The sequence below is a fragment of the Bombina bombina genome, chromosome 1 (assembly GCF_027579735.1).
Source record: "Bombina bombina isolate aBomBom1 chromosome 1, aBomBom1.pri, whole genome shotgun sequence".
In the NCBI taxonomy this organism is placed as follows: domain Eukaryota; kingdom Metazoa; phylum Chordata; class Amphibia; order Anura; family Bombinatoridae; genus Bombina; species Bombina bombina.
In genome coordinates, this window is record NC_069499.1 from 1,373,656,276 (window position 1) to 1,373,681,372 (window position 25,097).

General features: G+C 39.2%; 1 protein-coding gene across 2 annotated transcripts; it reads left to right on the top strand.

Moving 5' to 3' along the window:
- Positions 1-1,865: 1,865 nt before the first annotated feature.
- LOC128650487 (protein S100-A10) lies at positions 1,866-11,723 on the top strand. Of its 2 annotated transcripts, XM_053704422.1 has the most exons (4): positions 1,971-2,019; positions 2,176-2,231; positions 8,655-8,812; positions 11,425-11,723. In XM_053704422.1, the coding sequence occupies exons 3-4, from the start codon at positions 8,675-8,677 to the stop codon at positions 11,575-11,577; spliced, it is 291 nt and encodes a 96-aa protein (XP_053560397.1). In that variant the 5' UTR covers positions 1,971-2,019; positions 2,176-2,231; positions 8,655-8,674; the 3' UTR covers positions 11,578-11,723. The 2 variants fall into 2 exon arrangements, with proteins under 2 accessions (XP_053560398.1, XP_053560397.1); XM_053704423.1 differs by lacking the exon at positions 2,176-2,231 and having other exon boundaries at positions 1,866-2,019.
- The last annotated feature ends 13,374 nt before the right edge of the window (positions 11,724-25,097 follow it).

Here is a 25,097-nt window from a genome sequence, read left to right on the forward strand (position 1 = left end):
CCGCTTTCTGCTGAGCGGGTCTGTTATATTTAGTCAGCGCATCAGGCCAGCTGTATAGTCACAGCCCGGCCCGACCGCGCCATAGCACTAAGTGCAGCTCGCTCCTGTGACAGGAGCGAGCTGCACTTAGTCTTATGGCGCGGTCGGGCCGGGCTGTGACTATACAGCTGGCCCGATGCGCTGACTAAATATAACAGACCCGCTGAGCAGAGAGCGGGTCTGTAAAAGCGCCATATTTTTAACAAATTACAAGGTAAAAAAGGCGTTTATGGCTATAGCACCTAAATAATGTTATACACTACGTGCAGAATTATATAACATTATTGTTAAGGTTTACTGTCCCTTTAATATATAAACACATAACAGCAATTAGGTGCAGCTGTCACTAATGATCCAGGATAGAGACTACTTCACACTCACAGCCTCTGAACTGACACTTTATCATATTCTCTTACACTTTCCCAACCCTCATTTACTCACCACACATTTCACTCACTCTCCGTTTACACTGCCTTATATCAGACTTACTTCCCTTCTCCCTTACCTTCTGTGTCCATTCCCTCTCCTTTAGATTGTAAGCTTGAGAGCCTTTCTACCTGTAGGCTACTTTGTATTTAAAGTGAACTACTATTGATTGTGCTCAAGGGCAGGGCATTCCTCTCCTTTTGTATAACTCAATTATTTCACCTACAACTGTAATGTACCCCAATATTGTACTTGTTTGTGTATTTAATGCATCCCTGTAATGTTCCATTATTTCTTGTATAGCGCTACGTAATCTGCTGGCGCTTTATAAATACCTGATAATAATAATAAAAAATAATCAATCAATACTGATCCCTGCATAACTCCAAGGGAATGAGAACAATGTTATCTATATGGAACACATGAAATAGCACTGTCTAACTGTGAAAAACTATAAAATTAGAAATCAGCTTTTGAGCCTCACTAGTTTTAGCTTTCAACAAAGAATACCAAGAGAACAAAGCAAATTTGATTATAAAACTTGGAAAGTTGTATAAAATTGCACGCCCTATCTAAATCATGAAAGTTTACTGTCCCTTTAAGATATCAGGCTCTTTATGTGCTGGGATTGGAATTCAGAGAATATCACTGCCGCAGCAAAGATCAAAAATTACTATTTACCCCATAAAATGCCACCTGCTTGTGAAACTTTCAACATAAAACACACTTGTAAAGGTATCTTCCTATGTCAGTTATGTGCTTGAGAGTAAGGGAGGAGATGAGGAGCCTGATGAATTAACCTGTATTAAAGGCTATAACAGTGCATAAAAAATACTCTAATATGTCAGAGCAATTTCAATATTGCACTATTGCTTGCATATGACCATCTGTTTAACCTATGCAAAATGATTAAATACATCATTAATGTAATCTCCAGAGCACTATTGGGAGCTACCTGAACAATCCGGTGAGCCAATGACAAAAGACAAATGTGTGTAGCCAGCATATGTGCATATTCTTTTCAACAAATGAAATACCTAGCAAAGCATTACATTTAATTATTGGGGAAGGACTCATTTGTAATGATTGTAAGTTAAGTATAGTTAGAAGTTTTCCTTAAAATAGGCCCTGGATCTTACCTCACCCCTCCCTGCTTGTGCACTAAAGGGTGCGGCAGCCCTTGATGTCTCTGTGTACTTATCTGCCAGGCTTGTGTATTTAGGTGCTTACTGACAACTTGCTGCATTCTACGCAGCCTCAGGGCTGCACTAAGGTAGTGTGTGGGAGTGGAATAGCTTTAAAATTCCTGGAATGGGAAAAGCCTGACTGAAAAAATAAAATGGAAATAAAAAAAGAAGAGGGACTACAAGCCCTTTTAGAGATTGGCAGCAATCTGGAAGTGAGTCAGTCACAGACAAGTTTCAGATTACAAGGGGCTGGTCCCATAGATGGGAGTTTCTTCCCTCCCCCTGAACACTACAAGCAGACATCCCCATACCTCACTTTTCCGGAGCACTTTCAGCTTGCAAGCGACTGCACAGCCTTGTCCCCAAGGTGAGCTACTTAGTATGACTATAAGACTTTATGTTAAAAAATGGTGTAAGATTTACTAATATTTTATGATATTGTAGAGACTTGGTCCATATTTACTAGGTATTAAAATAACTCAGCAATAAGACAATTATCTCCAATTCTTGTGATGTATTGTAGAACAGATTCACTAAAGTGTGAGGAAGTTTCTCCAAACGTTGTGAATTGATATCAAGGTAATAAGATTTTTTTTTTTTAATTATGGCAATCTTAGTGAATCTAGGCTACTATTTCAATAGGTGTGCTGTGCACTTTTCTTTAACCATATGGTAAATTAACTGATCCATGGCATTTTTATACCTGCTAAAAACTGTTGTCATGTTACCCAGCTCATAGGTGACATCTATAAAATAACACATTAAACAACTATAACTAAATCTAATTACATATATATATATATATATATATATATTACAATCAAACAACTTGTATGTTTATATTTGAACTTTGTTTAATATCAGCATAGCAATAATGAGTTAATAATTTGTAAAGATGCTGTAAACTGTCCAACTATAACAAGGAAGCCCTGCCCAGTGAAAGGGATTCTTTTATAGGCAAATTGTGACATGCATATAGATGAGTGGGGACAGGCATTTTATTTGAATGTATAGTGTTCTGCATGTCCTCAGACATTCCTATGTACTGTAGTTCTGCATAAAGGACAATAGGACCAAGCACTAGTATCCATGACACACCCTATCCAATGTTTCCTGGTACAGCGCAGAGCCTCAGGCCCGCTTGCAGATCCTGCTTTTACTATTATGAGCACCACCTGACTGTAGCATATTGCAGGAAAAGAAATAATTCTTGCCAACGTGGATATTCGACTAAAAGACTAAAGGTTATTAGTCCACTAAGGGGAGCATAATGTTGCTAAGTAACATAATGGCTACGAGGGTAGTGCCACACCCAGTGGTAAATCTTTGCTCTATGTGGGCAGTGGAAATAATCATCTCTTTGACTCCCTCACACCTTTCTGACTGGTTATTCACATCCTATATTTTATGACTCAACTTTACCATGCAGTTTTTCAGCAATAGCGTATACTGTACCAATAAAGTGTTCTAGAACAGAAGCCTCTCAGTCTGACAGTGTCATCATCACATACATTTTGTATAGCTCTGCTTGGCTACTAAATATATCTGCAAAAACCACAAATCAATATCACTTCTACTCGAATTTCTCTCTGTAAATCTCTCTGGTAAATGTTTATTACTTTTGGTCACAGCTAATTTCATTCCTCTTTTCTCCTTAAAAAGCAAATCTGCTGTTATGTATTCTGAAATAAAAATAATAATGGCCAGAGAAATAAGAAAGTCAAGCAGAAATGCTAGCATTGTATATCTGCTGCACTGTGCTGTTTAGCTGCGTCTCTCGTATTATTTACACACTCTGTGACACTGGTTTGTTAGGTCAGTAATACTCAGTCACACTGGGATGTCACAGCTACCCCCTGATTATGTCATAAGTTAGGAATGACCGTTAGACCGTAAAAAGGGTATAGTTATCTTTTTTTAGTGTATACCTTATTGATAATGCAAACATCCCAACCTGCGAAAACTCATTTCAGGGAGGTGGCTTCACCCGCTACTGTGCCGCCACCCCTCCCAGTTATATATTGGACACCTTGAAACCCTAAATAAGAAGTAGCTTCCCACTAAAGGCTTTTAGAATAAGAACTTTAATTACGTGCAGTAAATAAGGTAGTATTTGTGTTTTATTTTATTAAAATCAGTGGGGGCTTTTTGGTTACTGATGCACGCTTTGAGGGTTCTATAACGTCCCAGCAACTAAAGGCATTCCTTAAAGAAACACTTCCGGATTTGGGCCACATTGGATTATAGTATTTGGAGTTTCAGGGAGATTGCATTCCATTTGCTGGCATCAGTGAGCCGCTATTACAATCAGGGAGAGTTGGGATGCCTGATAATGATAAAGCTTGCATTATGTTACATTGTGTTACTTTCTATACCATGGCATTACAGAAAAAGGTTGTGAAAAACAGGCTTAGGTCCAGCTTCCTAAGACATGGGGCCATAGGTCAATGTTTTAGAAGCCTTAAAGGGACAAGAACCCCACATTCTTTCTTTTATGATTCAGAAAGCGCATGCCATTTTTATATTACTTTAAAATGTATTTTTATTATCTTTATCTAATTTGTTTTTGTTCCCTTTTTGTATCCTTTATTTATTGGTGGCTGCACATATATGCCTCGTCACTGACTTTCAGCTAGCTCCCAGTAGTGCATTACTGCTCCTTTTAAAAAAGGATACCAAGAGAATGAAGCAAATTAGATAATAGAAGTAACCTGGAAAGTTGTTTAAATTGTATTCTCTATATAATTCATTAAAGAAAAAATGTTGGTTTTGTGTCCCTTTAGGCACTGCATATACATTTGTGATTATTAAGCACACAAATAATAATATACTTATTAAAAATGTTCAGTGTCACAAGGGATTTGGGTAAGGCTGCAGGGTACCATATATCTTCTGTTTTCCCCTTTAGGGAACTCCTTTGAGTTTTGGACACCCAAAGCGCACATTTTTATTACTAACTTTTCTTGGGACCACAACAATTATGGCAAACATTCTTAATTCTGCATTTTCCCTAAAGACTAGTACAGAGGGCTGTATGAGGCCCTTGGGCCAGCAGTTGGGCACCCCTGTTTTAAAGTGAATGTCAACTTTCATGATGAAGTGCCCGGTTTTTAAAAAAAACTATTAAAAACAGGGGCACTTTCATTCATGAAAGTTTACATTGCACCGGATTTTATAAATACCTTCTTCTCCTGAAACACTGGATCACCGATTTCCCCCGCCTGCTTCTTCCAGCTGTACTTACACAGCAATGACGAAACCGTCTTCCTCCAATCCATGGCGTCACCAGATGAACGCTCCTGGGGGAAGCCGCGATTGTGGATTTTCTGATTTCCAGAGCTGGAAATGCACACTGCAGATTTCTCAATGCTAACCCTGCTACATGTATTTCCCTATTTGGCTTTAACAGATTAGAACTGCAAGACAATGCATTTTATACTAACATAATGACCGTGGCTAGCCTTGTCTGCAGACTCAAGCCCAGATTGGCTTCTCCAACTAAGGCTAATGGTGGGTGGGGTTTGGCTATTGAAAAAAATTGCAGCAAACAAATGTTATTCTATAGCAAAACAACAAAAATGTCTTGTAATTACAAGGTGTTTAGTGTCCCTTTTTTAAATTTTTCTTCACACAAGAATATAATACACTGGATGCATATTCTGTTTGGATAAACTTCCATCACTTTGGGTTTGGATGTTCTCTCTTCAAAAATACAAACTACAGAACATTTTTACATTCTGGGAGTTGTGTTGTCACTTGGGTGGTAAATGCAGAATTCTTGGGATGTTTGGAGCTCATCCAGATGGGAGGGACCACTGACCTACAGCAGAAGGAATCCTGTCAGTTTACACACCCAACCTAAACTAGAGATAATAAAAGGAAAACTAGGTATGATAATTGGGTTTAATGAGAACTCATTAAAATTAAATTAAGGCATTTTAATGTTTTCCATTTAACATATTTTACTGTAACAGACATAAGTGTCTGATTCCCCCAGATATATCTGTTAAAGCAGAAAGCAGACGTGTTTTATTTAATACCAATGTGTTAATTTCAGACAAATAATGAAGTATTCCAGTGAAAATAATCAGTGTCTATCAAGGTACCTTAGGACTAGCTGCTATTTGTCTGTTTTTTTTTCTTCCCTTCTTTATCTGTGTAGGTACAGCGGGCAATGATAAGACATCAGATCAGACCTAAAGGCCATGTAGCTCTTTAAGCCATATGTCCTTGTCCACATAGGAGACCATATAAAAAATGGATAGATACAGACAGACACACAGAGGGATAGATAAGGAGATAGATTGTCAGTCAGTTGAAATACTGGGCAGCCCTATGTAGATAGTCAGTGTCACTACACACCCTGTGCAGATGCTAAATAATCCATTTCTTTTCTGTGATTTTTTTTGTGTGCGTGCCTTTTCTCATCATTTGTTATTAGGACAGGATACCTTCTATGGCATCTTGTAACGTTCCCAATCATTTTCACAAGTTTGACTATAAAAGTATACACACATTTTACTCGCTTTGCCAAAAATCTTGTTGTATATTACTTCAGATATTTTCAGACAAAGCATAAAAATAGGGTTGCAATGGTATGTGGTATCAAGGCACTGGGTCTTGGGATAAAAGGTTGAAGAACCCTGCGTTACTCTAAAAACATGTTATTTTTATTCTGTTGCTTTGTTTGATATTTCTCAGGTAACTACATTAAAAGTGAGGTTTTGTTTAATTACCGTGACTTGAGAATGCTTCTATTTAGCAATGATATTCATTGACCATAAAATGTGGCATGAAAAATATCATGAATGGCATTGAAAAGCTGGCTCTGTGCACACATGAAGGGTTGACTATTGCACTTGTCCTTAGTTATTCTGAGGGCCCTGTCTGCTTTCATCCTTAGCCTTTGGCGGTTACTGTTATACAATATATATTCAGATCTTCGGTTCTGTGAGATAAGGCTCATAGGGAGGGTCTACCTCCCGCCATTTTGGTAATAACAGCCTCATTAAATCCTCTTCTGCTGTTTGTATTTGATTAACCTTAATTATCGTCTTGCAAAAGCCACTGCCACATATGCTGGAAGACTATTCCGGATTATACAATGCCTTATTGTAAATCAGTAATACAAAGTCACATGTAGCTACTGATGTTTTGCACTAATGATTATATTGATCTGACTAATGCTTTCTTGCACACAATTTCGAATTCAGTAATATCAGTTATATGCCTATTATGTGCTTTTATGTAGTTCTAGATAGACGTAAAAGCCATCAACCAATCAATTGTGTCATTAATATTTTAGTGTTCAGTTCAAGCTTTGATGATTATTTTTAGTAACTTGAACCACTCTCTGCCTCAGTTTCTGCTGTTTGTAACAAATCAGATAATGACCATTATTATGTTATATATTATCTGAAAGCAATTATCTAAATGCATGACTTGGGTCAGCATTATCTAATCTTTAGGATGGCCACAGTCTCAAATTCAAGTATCTGTTGCAGCATTGTTTATAAATGATTGTAATCTATTACATTAGGGAGACATAATTACAGATGTTACCTCCATTTGCACTGTCCTTATAAAGTGTAATACATTTTCTGACTATGTTGTTTTGCTAACTGTATCAAAATGAAGCAGAAGTCTGACGTGGTAATTAAAAGCTTAGCAAAAGTGGATTGGATGGGTGTGAATAATAGCAGGATCTACATATATGAAAATTAAATTAGGAGCAAGACATTGGGCTTGATTCATAAAAGCATCATACCGATTTTAAATTGATCTCTTTAATTATAAATTATATAAAGCATATGGAAAGCACTCTAAACATGTTAAAATTTTACGTGAACGTTATTTAAATAGATTTTAAAACCAACAGGAAGTGGTTGTTTGTGCACAAGACATCCTTAGAGGAAGATTGCCCTTTTTTCCCACTCTCTGTACATTTTAAAAGACAATAAAGTCTTTAAGATCCTTAAACTTTGTCATATAATTGCATTTAAATAAAGCTTATTTTGTATATTGATGCACACCTTCAATTTGGTGCAGGCAAGATGCTTAGAAGCTTATATACCAATATGCATCTCTCTGTGCTCCAAGAATAGCATTAGCAGTATCTAAAAGGGAATATCTCACGGTAATAAAGGACAAACAGGAGATGTAACGTGGTAGTACTCATTACTGATAAATGCACTCAGTTTTAAAATCCTTGTTAAGATTCAATGTTGTCTGCCACTTACTTTACATAACTTTTGTATATATTATTTTTCTGCCAGTTCAGCAAGATGAACTTGTATTTCAGGATTGCCTTCAAAACACAACATTTTGAAAGGTAGATTCAGAAATAAAGTAAAGAGCTTATAGAATATGGTAACTAAAAAAGCAAAATAGGCACTGTTGTCATTTAACACATTTATGGTTAGATGCAGTTTGATTTTACAAACTTTATTCCTAATTAAAATGCTATAAACAAAATCCCAAAGTAAATAAAACAAGCATTTCGTGTCATACATACTGCAATTGTCCCTCACAAACCAATAATGTATGAAATAAATGAACTACATATCTTTCAATGTAAAACTTAAAGGGACACTCAAGTCAAAATTAACTTTAATGCCATTATTACATGTTGCAGTCTTTTTTTAATATTCACACTTTCTGGGGAACAAGATCCTACTGAGCATGTGCACAAGCTCACAGGGTATATGTATACTAGTCTGTGATTGGCTGATGACTGTCACATGATACAGAGGGCAGAAAATGGGGTAAAAACAAAAATTGTCAGAAAAAAAATCCACTGCTTTGAACTTCAGAGTAGGTGCTATTGTATTGTCTTAATTATGTACTTGTTAATTATGTAATTATACTGCATTGAATGGTCCTTTTAATTTGACTGAATCTTGAACACCACACTTCTGAAAAATGTCTTTGTTCTTAAAGAGATCTTTAGGTTACTGCCACTGATTCTTCTCTAATTTTGACTTCTTTCGTCTCTTCATAAAGGACAATACTCACAAAGCAACATGGTTGTCCCGTCGCAATTAGAGCATGCAATGGAAACATTGCTTTTTACATTTCACAACTACGCTGGGGACAAGAACTACCTGACTAAAGAAGATCTGCGTCACCTAATGGAGAAGGAATTCCCAGAGTTTCTAAAGGTAAGTGCGAGGTGGTCCTGGCAGCAACACAGCCCTTTTACTTACCTTAAACCTAAGGGGAACATAACTTCTATTATCACATGTGATCTCTTGGTATCATTTGTCTAATCTTAGCCCCTATTCATAAATGTACTGATAAAGAAATGTGTGCCCTCAAGCCTTTTTAGGTCCGCTCTCAGAAATATATGAAGAAAGTGGGTTTGACAAACAAGTAATATGGAAGTAAGAGCGGGGAAACGGGGTAAATTAGCAGGGATATAAAGAATCTAAAGGGAAGAGAGTGGGTGTGTGTAGAGGAAAAAGGATGTATTGTTTGGATAAGCTGGGTGACAGAGCCAATAGAGAATGCCTTATACCGCAGAAGGCCATGTAAGCTAGGAGATAGCTGGAGGAATGGTTAGGAGGTGAATAAATGCACAAAACATGCAGGGTGGTAAAATTGTTGTACACTAGTAGAAAAGAAGGTAGAGGGGGGGGGGAACCAGTTGCCGTGTGGTGTTTGACAGAAATTGTAATAAAAAACGTATTTGTGAATCCCCATACTTTTTAGAGAGTTTAATTTATGTATTAAACCCTCACTTGATCAAATAAGAAGGCACAGTTCCTCCCCTCTGGCAAGCTTTGTCATGTCATTCTCCCACACCTATAACTGGGTGTGATCAACAAGGGGGGGGTCATAGGACAAAGAAAATAATTCATCATGAGGAGGGAAAAAAATCTTGTTTTGCAATTCAAGAAATATGTCAGTTAAACTAGGATGGCAGGGAAAATAATGTGTGCTGGAATTGTACAATAATCTCACAGAAGCAAGTGAAACACAAACTGAGAGTGCACCTTTTTGTTTTAGAAATATTTCATATTTATGGAGAGTATATATCAGCAATTAAGCTTTGTTTTGATTAAGATCAGCATGTAAAATAAATGTTTTAGTTGCAATTTGCAAAAAGTGCATTATTTTGCATTCAATGGACTTTTATTTAAAGGGACATAAAACACTTTGGGTTCATAAACTAAAATGTTTAATTTATTATTTATTTATTTTGTCTGCTTTTCTTGTAATTTTACTGAGAACTGGAAGTATGTGGAAAGTTTGGACACTGAACACCAGATGAAGCAAATAAGGTGTTAAGTTACACCAGACTGGATAATGTTTGTAACAAGCAATCTCTGTGTAGAATGTTTAGTAATGGAGTTCAAAATGCTGCAGCATCCTCTCTGGCCTCTAAATGTTAATTACATTTTTAGTTTAATGTCCTTTTAACAGACTAGAAATACTCTGTGTAGTAGCTAAATATATGCTCATTTAAAAAAAAAAAAAAAATGAGTTATCTCTTAAGCATTTACATACTTAAGGCCCAATTATGTAAAGGTCTCCTCTCTGGCAAAACACGAATCTGCAGGGGGCGGCATTGCACAAGCAGTTCACCACAACTGCGTGTGGAATGATAAATGCCGACAGCGTATGCTGTCAGCATTTATCGATGTGCAGCGGACCTGATCCGCTATATCGGATCATCTCCGCTCGTAAATAATAATAAATAGGACCCTCAGCCTTTACCTGCTCAGTAGCAATAAATGTTACCTCATGATCTGGATTTTATGCCGAGCAAGCTGTTGGCATCCCTAGTAAAAATCTGAATGAGCACTATGTCATGTGTTGTGTTTTGCTTTGAGCTGCATTCTTCAGCACAGGGTTAATTATATATAATAATAATAATAATAAGCACTTATGACTAGGAAGTGCACAATTTATGACTAGGAAGTGCACAATTAGCATAATTGTAAAACAATAGTGCAATAATGTTAAATATTTGTATGCTTTGATGTTTGCACCAGGGAGAGCGCTAAGGTAACTATTAGTACTGAATAAAGGGAGGACATACAGTAGGAAATGTGTGCAATAGATCACTTTCATTGACAACTTTATGCTAAATAAAGCAATAATTATACATTAAGCAATACTTTGCTTAGATTGTTAATGGCTTGTTGGTTGCTAAAGATGGCATCCGCTGGCAGAGAAGAAGATAACGGTCATCACACACAGGAAGAGCTCTATCTCATCAGGTGACAAACACTTTTTGTTCAGCCTAGTCACATCTCAACAGGAACAGTCCAGGTTCCACAATGTAAAGATACACAAAAGCAACAATGAACCAAACCTTGTCTGCATCTCTCTCTGCATGGTGTCAGAGAGACAGTTGTGGTTTGCCCGCAGCTCTTCTCCGCCCTTCCACAGAACTAACTTTTTATTACAAGTTTGTGAACAAGGTATTAACAAGCAGTGACGTAGCTACTTTCTATCAGTTGTTTAAAAACATATTAATTAGTCATAATGAAGTTAGTTTCTCATAGGGCTATGCAATACTGAAAGTCTATATTATTTGTCGTGCGCGGAGGAGGAATGTAAAAAAAGCCTCATTTTCAAGGCCTTAGCTGGCTTGCAATTATGTGTTCTCTAAAACCAAAGTTTAATATCAAGTGCTATTACTTTAGCTGTTTGCTTAATTATTTGTGCATAGAATCTTGAAACGTTTCCAATTCCTTACATTTGGTTATCTCCTAAACTTTCTTCCTATGCTCTGGGTTTGACCAACCTGTGCTTTATCTTCCAGAACCAAAACGATCCACAGGCTGTCGACAAAATCATGAAAGATTTGGATCAGTGCAGAGATGGCCGAGTCATATTCCACAGCTACTTTTCTCTTATCGCTGGTCTCACCATCGCTTGCAATGATTATTACACCAAAAATATGAAGAGAAAGTGAAGAACAGAATTAATCCCTGAATCCTCATCAACCCATGCTGTTGGAATGCTACAAGAAGGAAGGCAGTCCATGCTGTTCCACTCCAGTTGTTCATGTGCAGCTTGTCCCTTGACCAAAAGAATAAAGGAAATCTTAATGTTTTTGTATTTAGAGTTTGTTTTATTTCTTACATTAATATAGGAAGACAAAGCATTCTGATCATAGCAAGAAGTAGGATTTCTTTGTAATTTTATTAAAAAAATAATAGGTATTGTATTCGTATTTTAGAAAAGTACACAAAGAAATCCAGACCTAGATTACATGTGGAGCAAAACTCTTAATGAGAGGTGTTATTTTGCACTTGGCCTTGCTCAATCAATAACGCACCTCAGGTATTACAGGTTGTTAGTTAAAATGTTTAATCAAAGCATTTTTAACGCATCTAAAATTTCTATAACACACTTTATACTTTCAATGGGAAGCGATAGTAGCTCCCTCATTCAGTTCATATTAGAAGCCATCAAATACCTTGTACTGCTTTCCTTTTAGCGCTTTTGAATTACGTGTTATTGCTTACTCTTGTGCATTCAAAAACATTGAAGGTCTGTAGCAAATAATGTAATAAAAACTACTTTAGCGGAAATGTTATTGTAGCCCCTCATAGAAATCTATTATCTGAGGCAAATGATGCACTTGTGCTATCCAACATGAGAAGTGTAGTGTGCACTATAGTACCATGTGCGTAATGTAAATATTAACCATGGGCTTGTAATGCCGGTGCAAAAATACAAGAGGTATGGATTGTGCTACAGGGATGTTTATGCTCCCTACTGCTGGCATTTTTATGCTCCGTTTATGATCTGGCCCAAAATCTTCTAAAAAACATTCTGACTATCAATCCATTTTATATACAAGCTTCACCACTAGTCAGATAGGACATGCAATAATAATGCATTGCATAGGTAGGCTTAGGATTGTGCATGTGTCTTGAGCAATATACTACACAATGCGTAAAGTATTGTCTTTGTTATAACAAATATCTAGTCCCTCTATGCATTTCTAGGAGGTGAAACGGGGCAGTTCTCCAAACTCCCTGTTCCATATTAATATGGTTATATCAGGTGACCATTGTGCTAGTGGGCCACCAGGTATATTCATGTCAGTGATTTGATAATGTGCTGGGCTCCCTTTTTATAGTTCCTAAAAGTCAGCATATATTTGGATAATTTTTATGGTAATCACCTACCAATAAAAGTTAAAACAGAGCCAGAAAGTTAAGTCTAATTAAAGAACCAGTAAACTTTACTTCTTTCCTGAGTGTCTAAACATAACATATTATTATTAAAAGTTATATAATTAAATGTTATTAAAAAGTTATATAATTAAATGTTATATAAATTAAATGCACATCTAAATCCTAAAGTAATCCATGTCTGCCCTGCTGAAGACAGCCTACTGAAAAAGTAGGTGATGCATTGATTGCTACAATCCAATCACTGTGCTCAAAATAACGAGCCTTTCCAAAATGGTACCTATCCTGGGACAGTGAATAATATGAGCATATACAAATAAATCACAGAAGACACTACAAAGGCGGCAACCTTTTAATTATTAGGACAAGTTTTATTGGAGCTTCCCTTTTACTGTTTCTGCAATTATGCAGGCTTGCTCCTGAGTGCGCATGTGATCAGGAGCGAGCCTGCATAATTCAAATTTAAATTACAAAATAATGACAAAAAAATGATAATAGAAGCCAGCTGAACATTTGTAAATCATATTAAATTATTTTCATTCCTGTCAAAAAATAAATTCTGGGTTTACTGTCCCTTTAATATCTCAGATAAGAAGCATGGCAAATATAACACAATGCCTAGATGGAAATGCAAATTAAATATCTCCTGCAGCCTCTATTATGCCCGCTTCATGCCCAAATGGGATATCGGATTAATGGCTAGATTACGATTAGCGTGCTAACCATAACGCACAAGCGAAAAGGGGTTAATTGTGGCTGTTTGCATGCGTCTAGCTTTTCACTCGTATTACAAGTTGAAAGCAAACGCGATTGCTTGAGCGCAATTAAAATTTATGTGTGTCCGGTTAGCTCAACCTCCAGAGCTCTGGTTAAAAAGTCTCACAAAACACATCAAAAATACATTACAAAAGAACAGTTACAGTCATAATAGCCCCATCTAATAAAAATTTGTTTAAAAAAAAATATTTCACACAAAAGTTATAAGGGCTCAAAGATATGAGATCTCAGGTAAAAGGCAGGCAAAGGGCTTTAACATAGAGATACATACATATACAACTTTAAAAATGTATTTGTTATTTTGTGTATATTTACAGTATATATAACTGTACCTTTAGTGTAGCCTTCTCTGGGGTATCCTCTGCCCCGTTGCCTCTTTCTGTTTGGGTACCACAAGGCTCTGTCCTCGGTCCCCTTCTCTTCTCAATCTACACGTCATCATTAGGTTCCTTAAAGGGACACTGAACCCAAATTTTTCTTTCATGATTCAGAAAGAGCATACAATTTTAAGCAACTTTCTAATTTACTATTAAAAAAATTTCTTCGTTCTCTTGCCATCTTTATTTAAAAAGCAGGAATGTGATGCATAGGAGCCGTCCCATTTTTGGTTGAGAACCTGGGTTATGCTTGCTTATTGGTGAGTAGATGTAAGCCTCCAATAAGCAAGCGCTATCCATGGTGCTGAACCTAAAATGGGCTGACTGCTAAGATTTACATTCCTGCTTTTAAAATAAAGATGGCAAGAGAACAAAGAAAAATTGATAATAGGAGTAAATTAGAAAGTTGCTTAAAATGTCATGCGCTATCTGAATCATGAAAGAAAAAAAAATTGGGTTCAGTGTCCCTTTAATAAAGTCCCTCGGGTTTCATTATCATTTGTATGCCGACGACACCCAAATCTACCTCTCTTCACCAGAACTATCTCCTTCCTTGCTAACCCGTGTCACTAACTGTCTCTCTCATATCTCATCTTGGATGTCCTCTTACTAAATCTCTCCAAAACCGAGCTCCTTATTTTCCCCTCTTCTTCTAAAATCTCCACCCCCTATTTCTCTAACTGTTGATATCTCCATCATTACCCCAACCCCACATGCCCAATGTCTTGGGGTCACACTTGACTCAGATCTCTCTTTTACTCCTCACATTCAGTCCTTGGCTAAAGCCTGCCATTTCCACCTTAAAAACATCTCTAAAATTAGACACTTCCTTACACAAGATTTTAATCCACTCTCTCATCCTTTCCCGCCTTGACTACTGCAACTCCATCCTCTCTGGTCTCCCTAGCTGCCGCCTAGCTCCTTTACAATCTATAATGAATGCCTCTGCAAGGCTCATCTTTCTTACACGTCGCTCTTCATCTGCCGCACCTCTTTGCCAATCCCTTTACTGGCTTCCTCTTGCCTCCAGGATTAAACACAAAATTCTCACTGTGACAAACAAAGCCCTCAACTGCACTGCTCCCCCCTACATTTCAGACCTTGTTTCCAGATACTATCCCTCCCTGCCTCTTCGCTCTGCTCATTATCTCCTCCTCTCCTCTGGGAAATAAGACATTGCCCCACCCCCCCTTCTTTTGCATATGAAAAGACCCTTTACACAAACAGGAGCAAGCTGGAGAAGGTAGCTGACGGTATTCAAATAAAACTTTGGGGCTTGGTTAGGAGTCTGAAAATCAGAGCAATGTTATTTAAAAATAAGCAAAATTATACATTTAAAAAAAAAAAAAAAAAACCTTATGGGCTTTATAAATAGATCATCTACAAAACATTTATGCAAAGAAAAAATGAGTGTATAATGTCCCTTTAAGTAGATGAAAACATGTAAAATCATATTTATGTAATATTTAATAAAGGTTTTAACTATTTACTTTTTACAGTAAATGTTATACTTTCCAATGTTCTGCACATAGGGGAATATGTTCCAAGTATTTCTAAATAGATATTTCTATATTTTACCAAAATACCATCAGATATATGTAGAAATATTTATTAATAAATAGAACATATTCTCCTATGTGTAGAACATTGGTATGTAAAATATATGCAATCGGGTGTGCGCACGAGTAGGAGTTTTTTTTCTACTTTTTTGCCCTATTGGCTTCTATGGAGGTATAGGTTATCGCAATTGCGATATCCTAAATTTGGCTTTTAAGGTGCGTGGGGTTAGCACGCAAACAAAAACAGTTTCCTTTCAACTTGTAATACGAGCGTAACCTGACAAGCGCATAAAGCTTACTTCTAGCGCAGTTAATGCTCGAGTGGGAGCATTAAATAGTGATCCACTTGTAATCTGGCCCTAAAAGTATATCTTCTACAATCTACTCACAGATATGGAGCCACATGATTAGTCAGATTAAATACATGGCCTTAAGCCCCTTTTTATTCTAACTACACTGTGTGCAGAATTATTAGGCAAATGAGTATTTTGACCACATCATCCTCTTTATGCATGTTGTCTTACTCCAAGCTGTATAGGCTCGAAAGCCTACTACCAATTAAGCATATTAGGTGATGTGCATCTCTGTAATGAGAAGGGGTGTGGTCTAATGACATCAACACCCTATATCAGGTGTGCATAATTATTAGGCAACTTCCTTTCCTTTGGCAAAATGGGTCAAAAGAAGGACTTGACAGGCTCAGAAAAGTCAAAAATAGTGAGATATCTTGCAGAGGGATGCAGCACTCTTAAAATTGCAAAGCTTCTGAAGCGTGATCATCGAACAATCAAGCGTTTCATTCAAAATAGTCAACAGGGTCGCAAGAAGCGTGTGGAAAAACCAAGGCGCAAAATAACTGCCCATGAACTGAGAAAAGTCAAGCGTGCAGCTGCCAAGATGCCACTTGCCACCAGTTTGGCCATATTTCAGAGCTGCAACATCACTGGAGTGCCCAAAAGCACAAGGTGTGCAATACTCAGAGACATGGCCAAGGTAAGAAAGGCTGAAAGACGACCACCACTGAACAAGACACACAAGCTGAAATGTCAAGACTGGGCCAAGAAATATCTCAAGACTGATTTTTCTAAGGTTTTATGGACTGATGAAATGAGAGTGAGTCTTGATGGGCCAGATGTATGGGCCCGTGGCTGGATTGGCAAAGGGCAGAGAGCTCTAGTCCGACTCAGACGCCAGCAAGGTGGAGGTGGAGTACTGGTTTGGGCTGGTATCATCAAAGATGAGCTTGTGGGGCCTTTTCGGGTTGAGGATGGAGTCAAACTCAACTCCCAGTCCTACTGCCAGTTTCTGGAAGACACCTTCTTTAAGCAGTGGTACAGGAAGAAGTCTGCATCCTTCAAGAAAAACATGATTTTCATGCAGGACAATGCTCCATCACACGCGTCCAAGTACTTCACAGCGTGGCTGGCAAGAAAGGGTATAAAAGAAGAAAATCTAATGACATGGCCTCCTTGTTCACCTGATCTGAACCCCATTGAGAACCTGTGGTCCATCATCAAGTGTGAGATTTACAAGGAGGGAAAACAGTACACCTCTCTGAACAGTGTCTGGGAGGCTGTGGTTGCTGCTGCACGCAATGTTGATGGTGAACAGATCAAAACACTGACAGAATCCATGGATGGCAGGCTTTTGAGTATCCTTGCAAAGAAAGGTGGCTATATTGGTCACTGATTTGTTTTTGTTTTGTTTTTGAATGTCAGAAATGTATATTTGTGAATGTTGAGATGTTATATTGGTTTCACTGGTAAAAATAAATAATTTAAATGGGTATATATTTGTTTTTTGTTAAGTTGCCTAATAATTATGCACAGTAATAGTCACCTGCACACACAGATATCCCCCTAAAATAGCTATAACTAAAAACAAACTAAAAACTACTTCCAAAAATATTCAGCTTTGATATTAATGAGTTTTTTGGGTTCATTGAGAACATGGTTGTTGTTCAATAATAAAATTAATCCTCAAAAATACAACTTGCCTAATAATTCTGCACTCCCTGTATATACCCATGTGAGATCAGATGCATAGCTCATGTAGCCCCCTTTATGCCAGCTATATACCCAAGTTATATCCCATATAAGATGCAAGGCCCCAATAGTCTTCTTAATGTATATCAATTACCTGTGAATATGTGATCAGAAACTTGACACCTGCAGCTATATGCCCAGATTAGACACAGACAAAATGTGTGGCTTTATAACAATAGCTTGTTAGGCTGCACGTCTACATTTGTTCACAAAGTTATATAATAGCAGTTTATGAGTGCTCCAGTGAGCAGGGCTGAATGTTATGTCTTCCAGCATCTTACACTGGTCATCATGGGAAACTGGGACTGGAATTGTAGCTTCTACAAGAAGCAGAAAACTTTTCTGTTTGTAACATAGTGCTGAGTAAGTGAAACACTGGTGTATCTAGTGTGCTATGGAATGGTATGTATGCAGAGTGTGTGTCTGTATTAGTGAGCACAGTGTGTACATATGTAGTGTGTGTGTGCATCAGTGAGCACGGTGTGTACATATGTAGTGTATGTGTGCATCAGTGAGCAGGGTGTGTATATATGTAGTGTATGTGTGCATCAGTGAGCAGGGTGTGTACACATGTAGTATGTGCCTGCATCAGTGAGCAGGGTGTGTACACATGTAGTGTATGTGTGCATCAGTGAGCAGGGTGTGTACACATGTAATGTATGTGTGCATCAGTGAGCAGGGTGTGTACATATGTAGTGTGTGTGTGCGCATCAGTGAGCACAGTGTGTACACATGTAGTGTATGTGTGCATCAGTGAGTAGGGTGTGTACATAAGTAGTGTATGTGTGCATCAGTGAGCAGGGTGTGTACACATGTAGTGTATGTGTGCATCAGTGAGCAGGGTGTGTTCATATGTAGTGTGTGTGTGCATCAGTGAGCACGGTGTGTTCATATGTAGTGTGTGTGTGCATCAGTGAGCACGGTGTGTACATATGTAGTGTATGTGTGCATCAGTGAGCACAGTGTGTACACATGTAGTGTATGTGTGCATCAGTGAGTAGGGTGTGTACACATGTAGTGTATGTGTGCATAAGTGAGTATGGTGTGTACATATGTAGTGTGTGTGCATCAGTGAGTAGGGTGTATACATATGTAGTGTGTGTGTGTGCATCAGTGAGCAGGGTGTGTACATATGTAGTGTGTGTGTGTGCATCAGTGAGCAGGGTGTGTACATATGTAGTGTATGTGTGCATCAGTGAGTAGGGTGTGTACATATGTAGTGTATGTGTGCATCAGTGAGCATAGTGTGTACATATGTAGTGTATGTGTGCATCAGTGAGTAGGGTGTGTACATATGTAGTGTATGTGTGCATCAGTGAGCACAGTGTGTACATATGTAGTGTATGTTTGCATCAGTGAGCAGGGTGTGTACACATGTAGTGTATGTGTACATCAGTGAGTAGGGTGTGTACATGTGTAGTGTATGTGTGCATCAGTGAGCACGGTGTGTACATATGTAGTGTGTGTGTGCGCATCAGTGAGTAGGGTGCGTTCATATGTAGTGTATGTGTGCATCAGTGAGCACAGTGTGTACATATGTAGTGTATGAGTGCATCAGTGAGTAGGGTATGTACACATGTAGTGTATGTGTGCATCAGTGAGCAGGGTGTGTACATATGTAGTGTATGTGTGCATCAGTGAGCAGGGTGTGTACATATGTAGTGTATGTGTGCATCAGTGAGTAGGGTGTGTACATATGTAGTGTGTGTGTGCATCAGTGAGCACGGTGTGTACATATGTAGTGTGTGTGTGCGCATCAGTGAGTAGGGTGCGTACATATGTAGTGTATGTGTACATCAGTGAGCACAGTGTGTACATATGTAGTGTATGTGTGCATCAGTGAGTAGGGTGTGTACACATGTAGTGTATGTGTGCATCAGTGAGCAGGGTGTGTACATATGTAGTGTATGTGTGCATCAGTGAGCAGGGTGTGTACATATGTAGTGTATGTGTGCATCAGTGAGCAGGGTGTGTACATATGTAGTGTATGTGTGCATCAGTAAGCAGGGTGTGTACATATGTAGTGTATGTGTGCATCAGGGAGCACGGTGTGTACATATGTAGTGTGTGTGTGCATCAGTGAGCACGGTGTGTACATATGTAGTGTATGTGTGCATCAGTGAGCAGGGTGTGTACATATGTAGTGTATGTGTGCATCAGTGAGCACAGTGTGTACATATGTAGTGTATGTGTGCATCAGTGAGTAGGGTGTGTAGATATGTAGTGTATGTGTGCATCAGTGAGCACAGTGTGTACATATGTTGTGTATGTGTGCATCAGTGAGCAGGGTGTGTACACATGTAGTGTATGTGTGCATCAGTGAGTAGGGTGTGTACATATGTAGTGTATGTGTGCATCAGTGAGCAGGTTGTGTACATATGTAGTGTATGTGTGCATCAGTGAGCAGGGTGTGTACATATGTAGTGTATGTGTGCATCAGTGAGCAGGGTGTGTACACATGTAGTGTGTGTGTGCATCAGTGAGCAGGGTGTGTACACATGTAGTGTATGTGTGCATCAGTGAGCAGGGTGTGTACACATGTAGTGTATGTGTGCATCAGTGAGCAGGGTGTGTACACATGTAGTGTATGTGTGCATCAGTGAGCACGGTGTGTACATATGTAGTGTGTGTGTGTGCATCAGTGAGTAGGGTGTGTACATATGTAGTGTATGTGTGCATCAGTGAGTAGGGTGTGTACATATGTAGTGTATGTGTGCATCAGTGAGCACAGTGTGTACATATGTAGTGTATGTGTGCATCAGTGAGTAGGGTGTGTAGACATGTAGTGTATGTGTGCATCAGTGAGCAGGGTGTGTACATATGTAGTGTATGTGTGCATCAGTGAGTAGGGTGTGTACATATGTAGTGTGTGTGCGCATCAGTGAGCAGGGTGTGTACATATGTAGTGTGTGTGTGCGCATCAGTGAGCACGGTGTGTACACATGTAGTGTATGTGTGCATCAGTCAGCACGGTGTGTGCACATGTAGTGTATATCAGTGAGCACGGTGTGTACACATGTACTGTGTGTACATCAGTGAGCAGGGTATGTGCACATGTAGTGTGTGTGTGTGTGCGCATCAATGAGCACGGTGTGTGAAAGCATGCATGTGGTGTGTGTAAATCAGTGAGCACGGTATGTGTATATGTAGGGCTTGATCACATATTTTCCCGACGTGCGCAAAAACGAGCGTCTCCAATTTTTAGTCTAATCGAGCGATTACATAGCCGACGCAGCAGACAAGTTATGAACGTATATTTTACTCCCATAAACTAACATAGAACTAGCGTCGCCAGTTGGTATTACATATGCAGCGCAAGGATTTACATCTCGTCACACATAGGCAGGAGCTGCAACCCTTGCGCATAGTAAAAAAGCACTGTAACTCCCTGGAAGCCTTATCAAACACCTAACGCATGGGCAATATAAACCCCTAATCCGCCATTGCCCCACATCGTAATAGCTAATAAAATGTATTAACCCCTTAACCACCCCCCCCACATCACAATGTCTAATAAAATGTATTAACCCCTAAACTGCCCCCCCCACATCGCAATGTCTAATAAAAGTTACTAACCCCTAATCTGTTATCCTCCCACAACGAAAACTACCTAATAAACCTATTAGCCCCTAAACCGCCATCCCCCACTCAACACAAATTACCTAATAAAACTATTAACGCCTAAACCACCAATCCCCCACAACGCAATGTATTAAACTAATAACTAAGCCCCCTAACCTAACACCCCCTAACTTAATCACAATTAAAATACACTGAAATACAATTAAAAAGATACTAACTACCTTAAAAATTAATTAATTAAAAAAAACTAAGATTACAGAAAAACCGTCCTCTTCATGCGATCTCCTGCCGCACACTGAAGATTGAATGCAAGTTACCCCTTTTATATTGGCTGACAAATTCAAATCAGCCAATAGGATGAAAGCTGCTTATATCCTATTGGCTGATTTGAATTTGTCAGCCAATAGGAATGCAAGGGTATCCCTATATAAAAGGGGTACCTTGCATTCAATCTTTAGTGTGCGGCGGGAGATCGCACGAATAGGACCTCCATATAGCTGATGACCGCTCCGCCTCCGGGCTTCCGCCACCAGGATGAAGACAGAAGAAGACGGAGCCGCCTGGATGAAGATCTTTCGCCACTGGGATGAAGTTGTTTCACCGGACTTCAACAATGGTGAGTACCTTTTGGGGGTTAGTGTTAGTTTTTTTTATGTAGTTTTTATTTTTTTTAAGATTAGGGCTTTTTTTTATTTTTCATGGGCTGAAAAAGAGCTGAATGCCCTTTTAAGGGTAATTCCCATACAAATGCCCTTTTCAGGCCAATGGGTAGATTAGGGTGTTTTTTTTTTAAGTTAGGTTTTTTTATATTTTGGGGGGTGGGGGTTTTGTAATCTTAGGGGGTAATTTGTTTATTTTTTTGGCAAAAGAGCTGTTAACTTTAGGGCAATGCCCTACAAAAGGCCATTTTAAGGGCTATTGGAAGTATATTTAAAGTTTAGTTTTTTTGGGTGGGTTTTTTTTTTTTTTAACGGGGGTATTAGAATAGGAATAACTTTTTTATTTTGGATAATTTCGTTTGGTATTCTTTGTAATTTTAGGTTTTTTATTTTTTGTAATGTTAGCATTTTTATTTTTGTAATTTTAGTTTTTTTTGTGTGTTATGTTAGGTTTTTTATTTTGTCTAAAAAAAATTTAAAGTAATTTAGTTTTTTTTTTTTTAATTAATTTTTAAGGTAGTTAGTATATTTCTAATTTTATTTAAGTGTATTCTAATTGGGGTTAAGTTAGGGGTTAATAGTTTAATTTGATACTTGCATTGTGGGGGGCTGGCAGATTAAGGGTTAATAGGTTAATTAGGTGTTTGCTTTGTGGGTGGTTGGAGGTTTAGGTGTTAATATTTTAATTAGGTGTTTGTGATGTGGGTGGTTGGAGGATTAGGGGTTAATAGTTTAATTAGGTGTTTGCGATGTGGGGGGATGGTGGTTTAGGGGTTAATAACTTTTATTAGTGATTGTGATGTGGGGGAGTCGCAGTTTAGGGGTTAATAACTTTTATTAGTGATTGCGATGTGGGGGTGGCGGTTTAGGGGTTAATAACTTTTATTATTGATTGTGATGTGGGGGGATGGCGGTATAGGGGTTTTGAATGGCGTTTTGACGTGTCGGTTTATTTTTTTTCCTGTTTAGATTTTTACGTGTGAGTTCAACTTTTATTTATTTTTTAGTTACACGTGCAAAATGATATACTGACGTGCGTTACTGGCGACAACAGAAATGTTGCACACATTTCTGAACCTTGCCATTTTTTCCGATTTACGGCAGTATATCATCTGGTGGCGCGGATTATGTGCTTCACCCGATGTGCAAGGTGAACTTACGGGTGACGTGGGCTTTAGTACTTGCGCTGAAAAATACGCCACATATGTAATCTCAGCCGTAGTTTGTATGCATCAGTGAGCAGGATACTTGCGTGTGTAATGTGTGTGCATCAGTGAGCAAGGTATGTGCGCATGCAGTGTGTGAGAATCAGTAAGCAGGGTGTGTGCGCATGTAGTAAGTGTGAATCAGTGAGCAAGGTATGAACGCATATAGAGTGTGAGCATCAGTGAGCAGGGTGTGTGCGCATGTAGTAAGTGTGCAACAGTATGCAGGGTGTGTGTACATGAATGTGTGTGCATCAGTAAGCAGAGTGTGTGCACATCAGTGAGCAGGGTGTGTGCACTTGTATAATGTGTCCATCAGTGAACAGGGGGTGTGCACATGTGTGTGTCAGTGATCAGTGTGTGCACTGTAGTGTGTACATGTTTGTCAGTGAGCAGGGTGTGTGTGCATGTAGCGTGTGTGTCAATGAGAAGGGTCTGTGTGTGTTACTAAGCAGTGTGTACATGTAGCACATATTTCAGAGAGTAAGGTGTGTAAATATATGGTAGGTATGTAGTGTGTAGGTAGTGTTTTAGGGGAAATTCTATTTTAAACATCCTTTATTATTTCCGAAGTGTTTCATTCGCTTTCCCTGCTTTTCTTAAATATCTAATCTAAAATTTGAAAGAGAGCAGAGTTGTTGTTGGTCACTGTGTTGTGCCTGCCCCCAGGGCCCTCCCCTGCTGCTGCTTCACAAAGTTTCAGTAAGTAGCGGTTGGTATCCTCCCTTTTGTGGCTAACACTATACATATATTGTCACGGCAGATGCAGTAAACTACCGCGGCCAGCTGCTGGAAGACTGGCCCGGACTCTGGTGACTGATGAGGGCGGTAATGGACTAGCCCAGGTTCCCAAGAGGCAGTTAGTGGTGCCTCAGAAATACTGTCTAGAATTGCTCCTCATAGGACATGACATCCACATGGCCGGCCATCTCAGTATCTGCACCGTCTTACCCAGAACTTGCCTCACCAGTGATGCCTGCCAGTGGATGGGTAAGAGGGGCGACCACTCTAAGGCCCCCCTTAGAACGATGCCTATTGTAGCAGAACCCTTCAGCAGAGTGACAGTATATTTAGTAGGTCCCTTAGTTAGGCCTTGCCTTTCCTGGAAGAAATACATTCTGACAGTAGAGGACTACGTGACCCATTACCTAGAAGCATCCAGGCAGAGACTGTGGTTGAAGCTTTGATTAAGATATTTTCCCGGATAGGGATTCCCCCGAGAGATAGTGTCAGATCAGGGGACCTAGTTCAAGGCCAACGTCACCCAGCAACTCTTGAAGATGTGTTTCAAAATAAACCCCTCTTTAGCTCCCCATACCATCCACAGACAAACGGGCTATGCAAGCGGTTCAATGGGATGCTAAAGCAGATGCTTAAGGACCACTCACTGGGATTGAGAACGTTCTCCCCCTTTGAGCTATTCTATGGGCGGAGGGTGAGGGGGCCACTAGATCTACTTAGGGAACACTGGAGAAGTGAGGTAGGCAAGGAAAGGACTCCCCTGGTACCATATGTTCTGGAACTCCGGGACCACCTAGAGTACCTGACAGGCAAGGTGAGAAAAAAATCTACAGGTGAGCCAGGGGCGCCAGAAGTACTGATATGACCGGAATGCCTAGGATCGAACCTTCCAGAATGGCCAGATGGTGCTGGTACTGAAACCGACCCACCAGTATAAACTGCAAGCTGCCTGGCAGGCACCCTATAGAGTGGTAGAGTAGATATGCAACACCACCTACATTGTTGCCAGATGCTCAGACAAGAGGGTCAGCCGTTCCTTCCACATCAATATGATGAAGGCCTACCTAGAGAGGGAGGGTTCTGTGTAGATTATAGGAGACTGAACGACCGGACAGTGACAGATGCCTAACCCATGCGCCCAAGTAGATGAGCTACTTGAACAGAAATTTAGGGGAACTACCTGACCGCGTCTGACCTCTGCAAGGGGTACTGGCAATTTCTGCTAGCGCCGGAGGCCATACCCAAGTCAGCATTCATCATCCCCTTTGGCTTATAAGTAATTGGATCGTGATGAAGAATGACCCATCCTTGGATCTAGCTGGGTCTGCTGTTGATCAAGGAGGG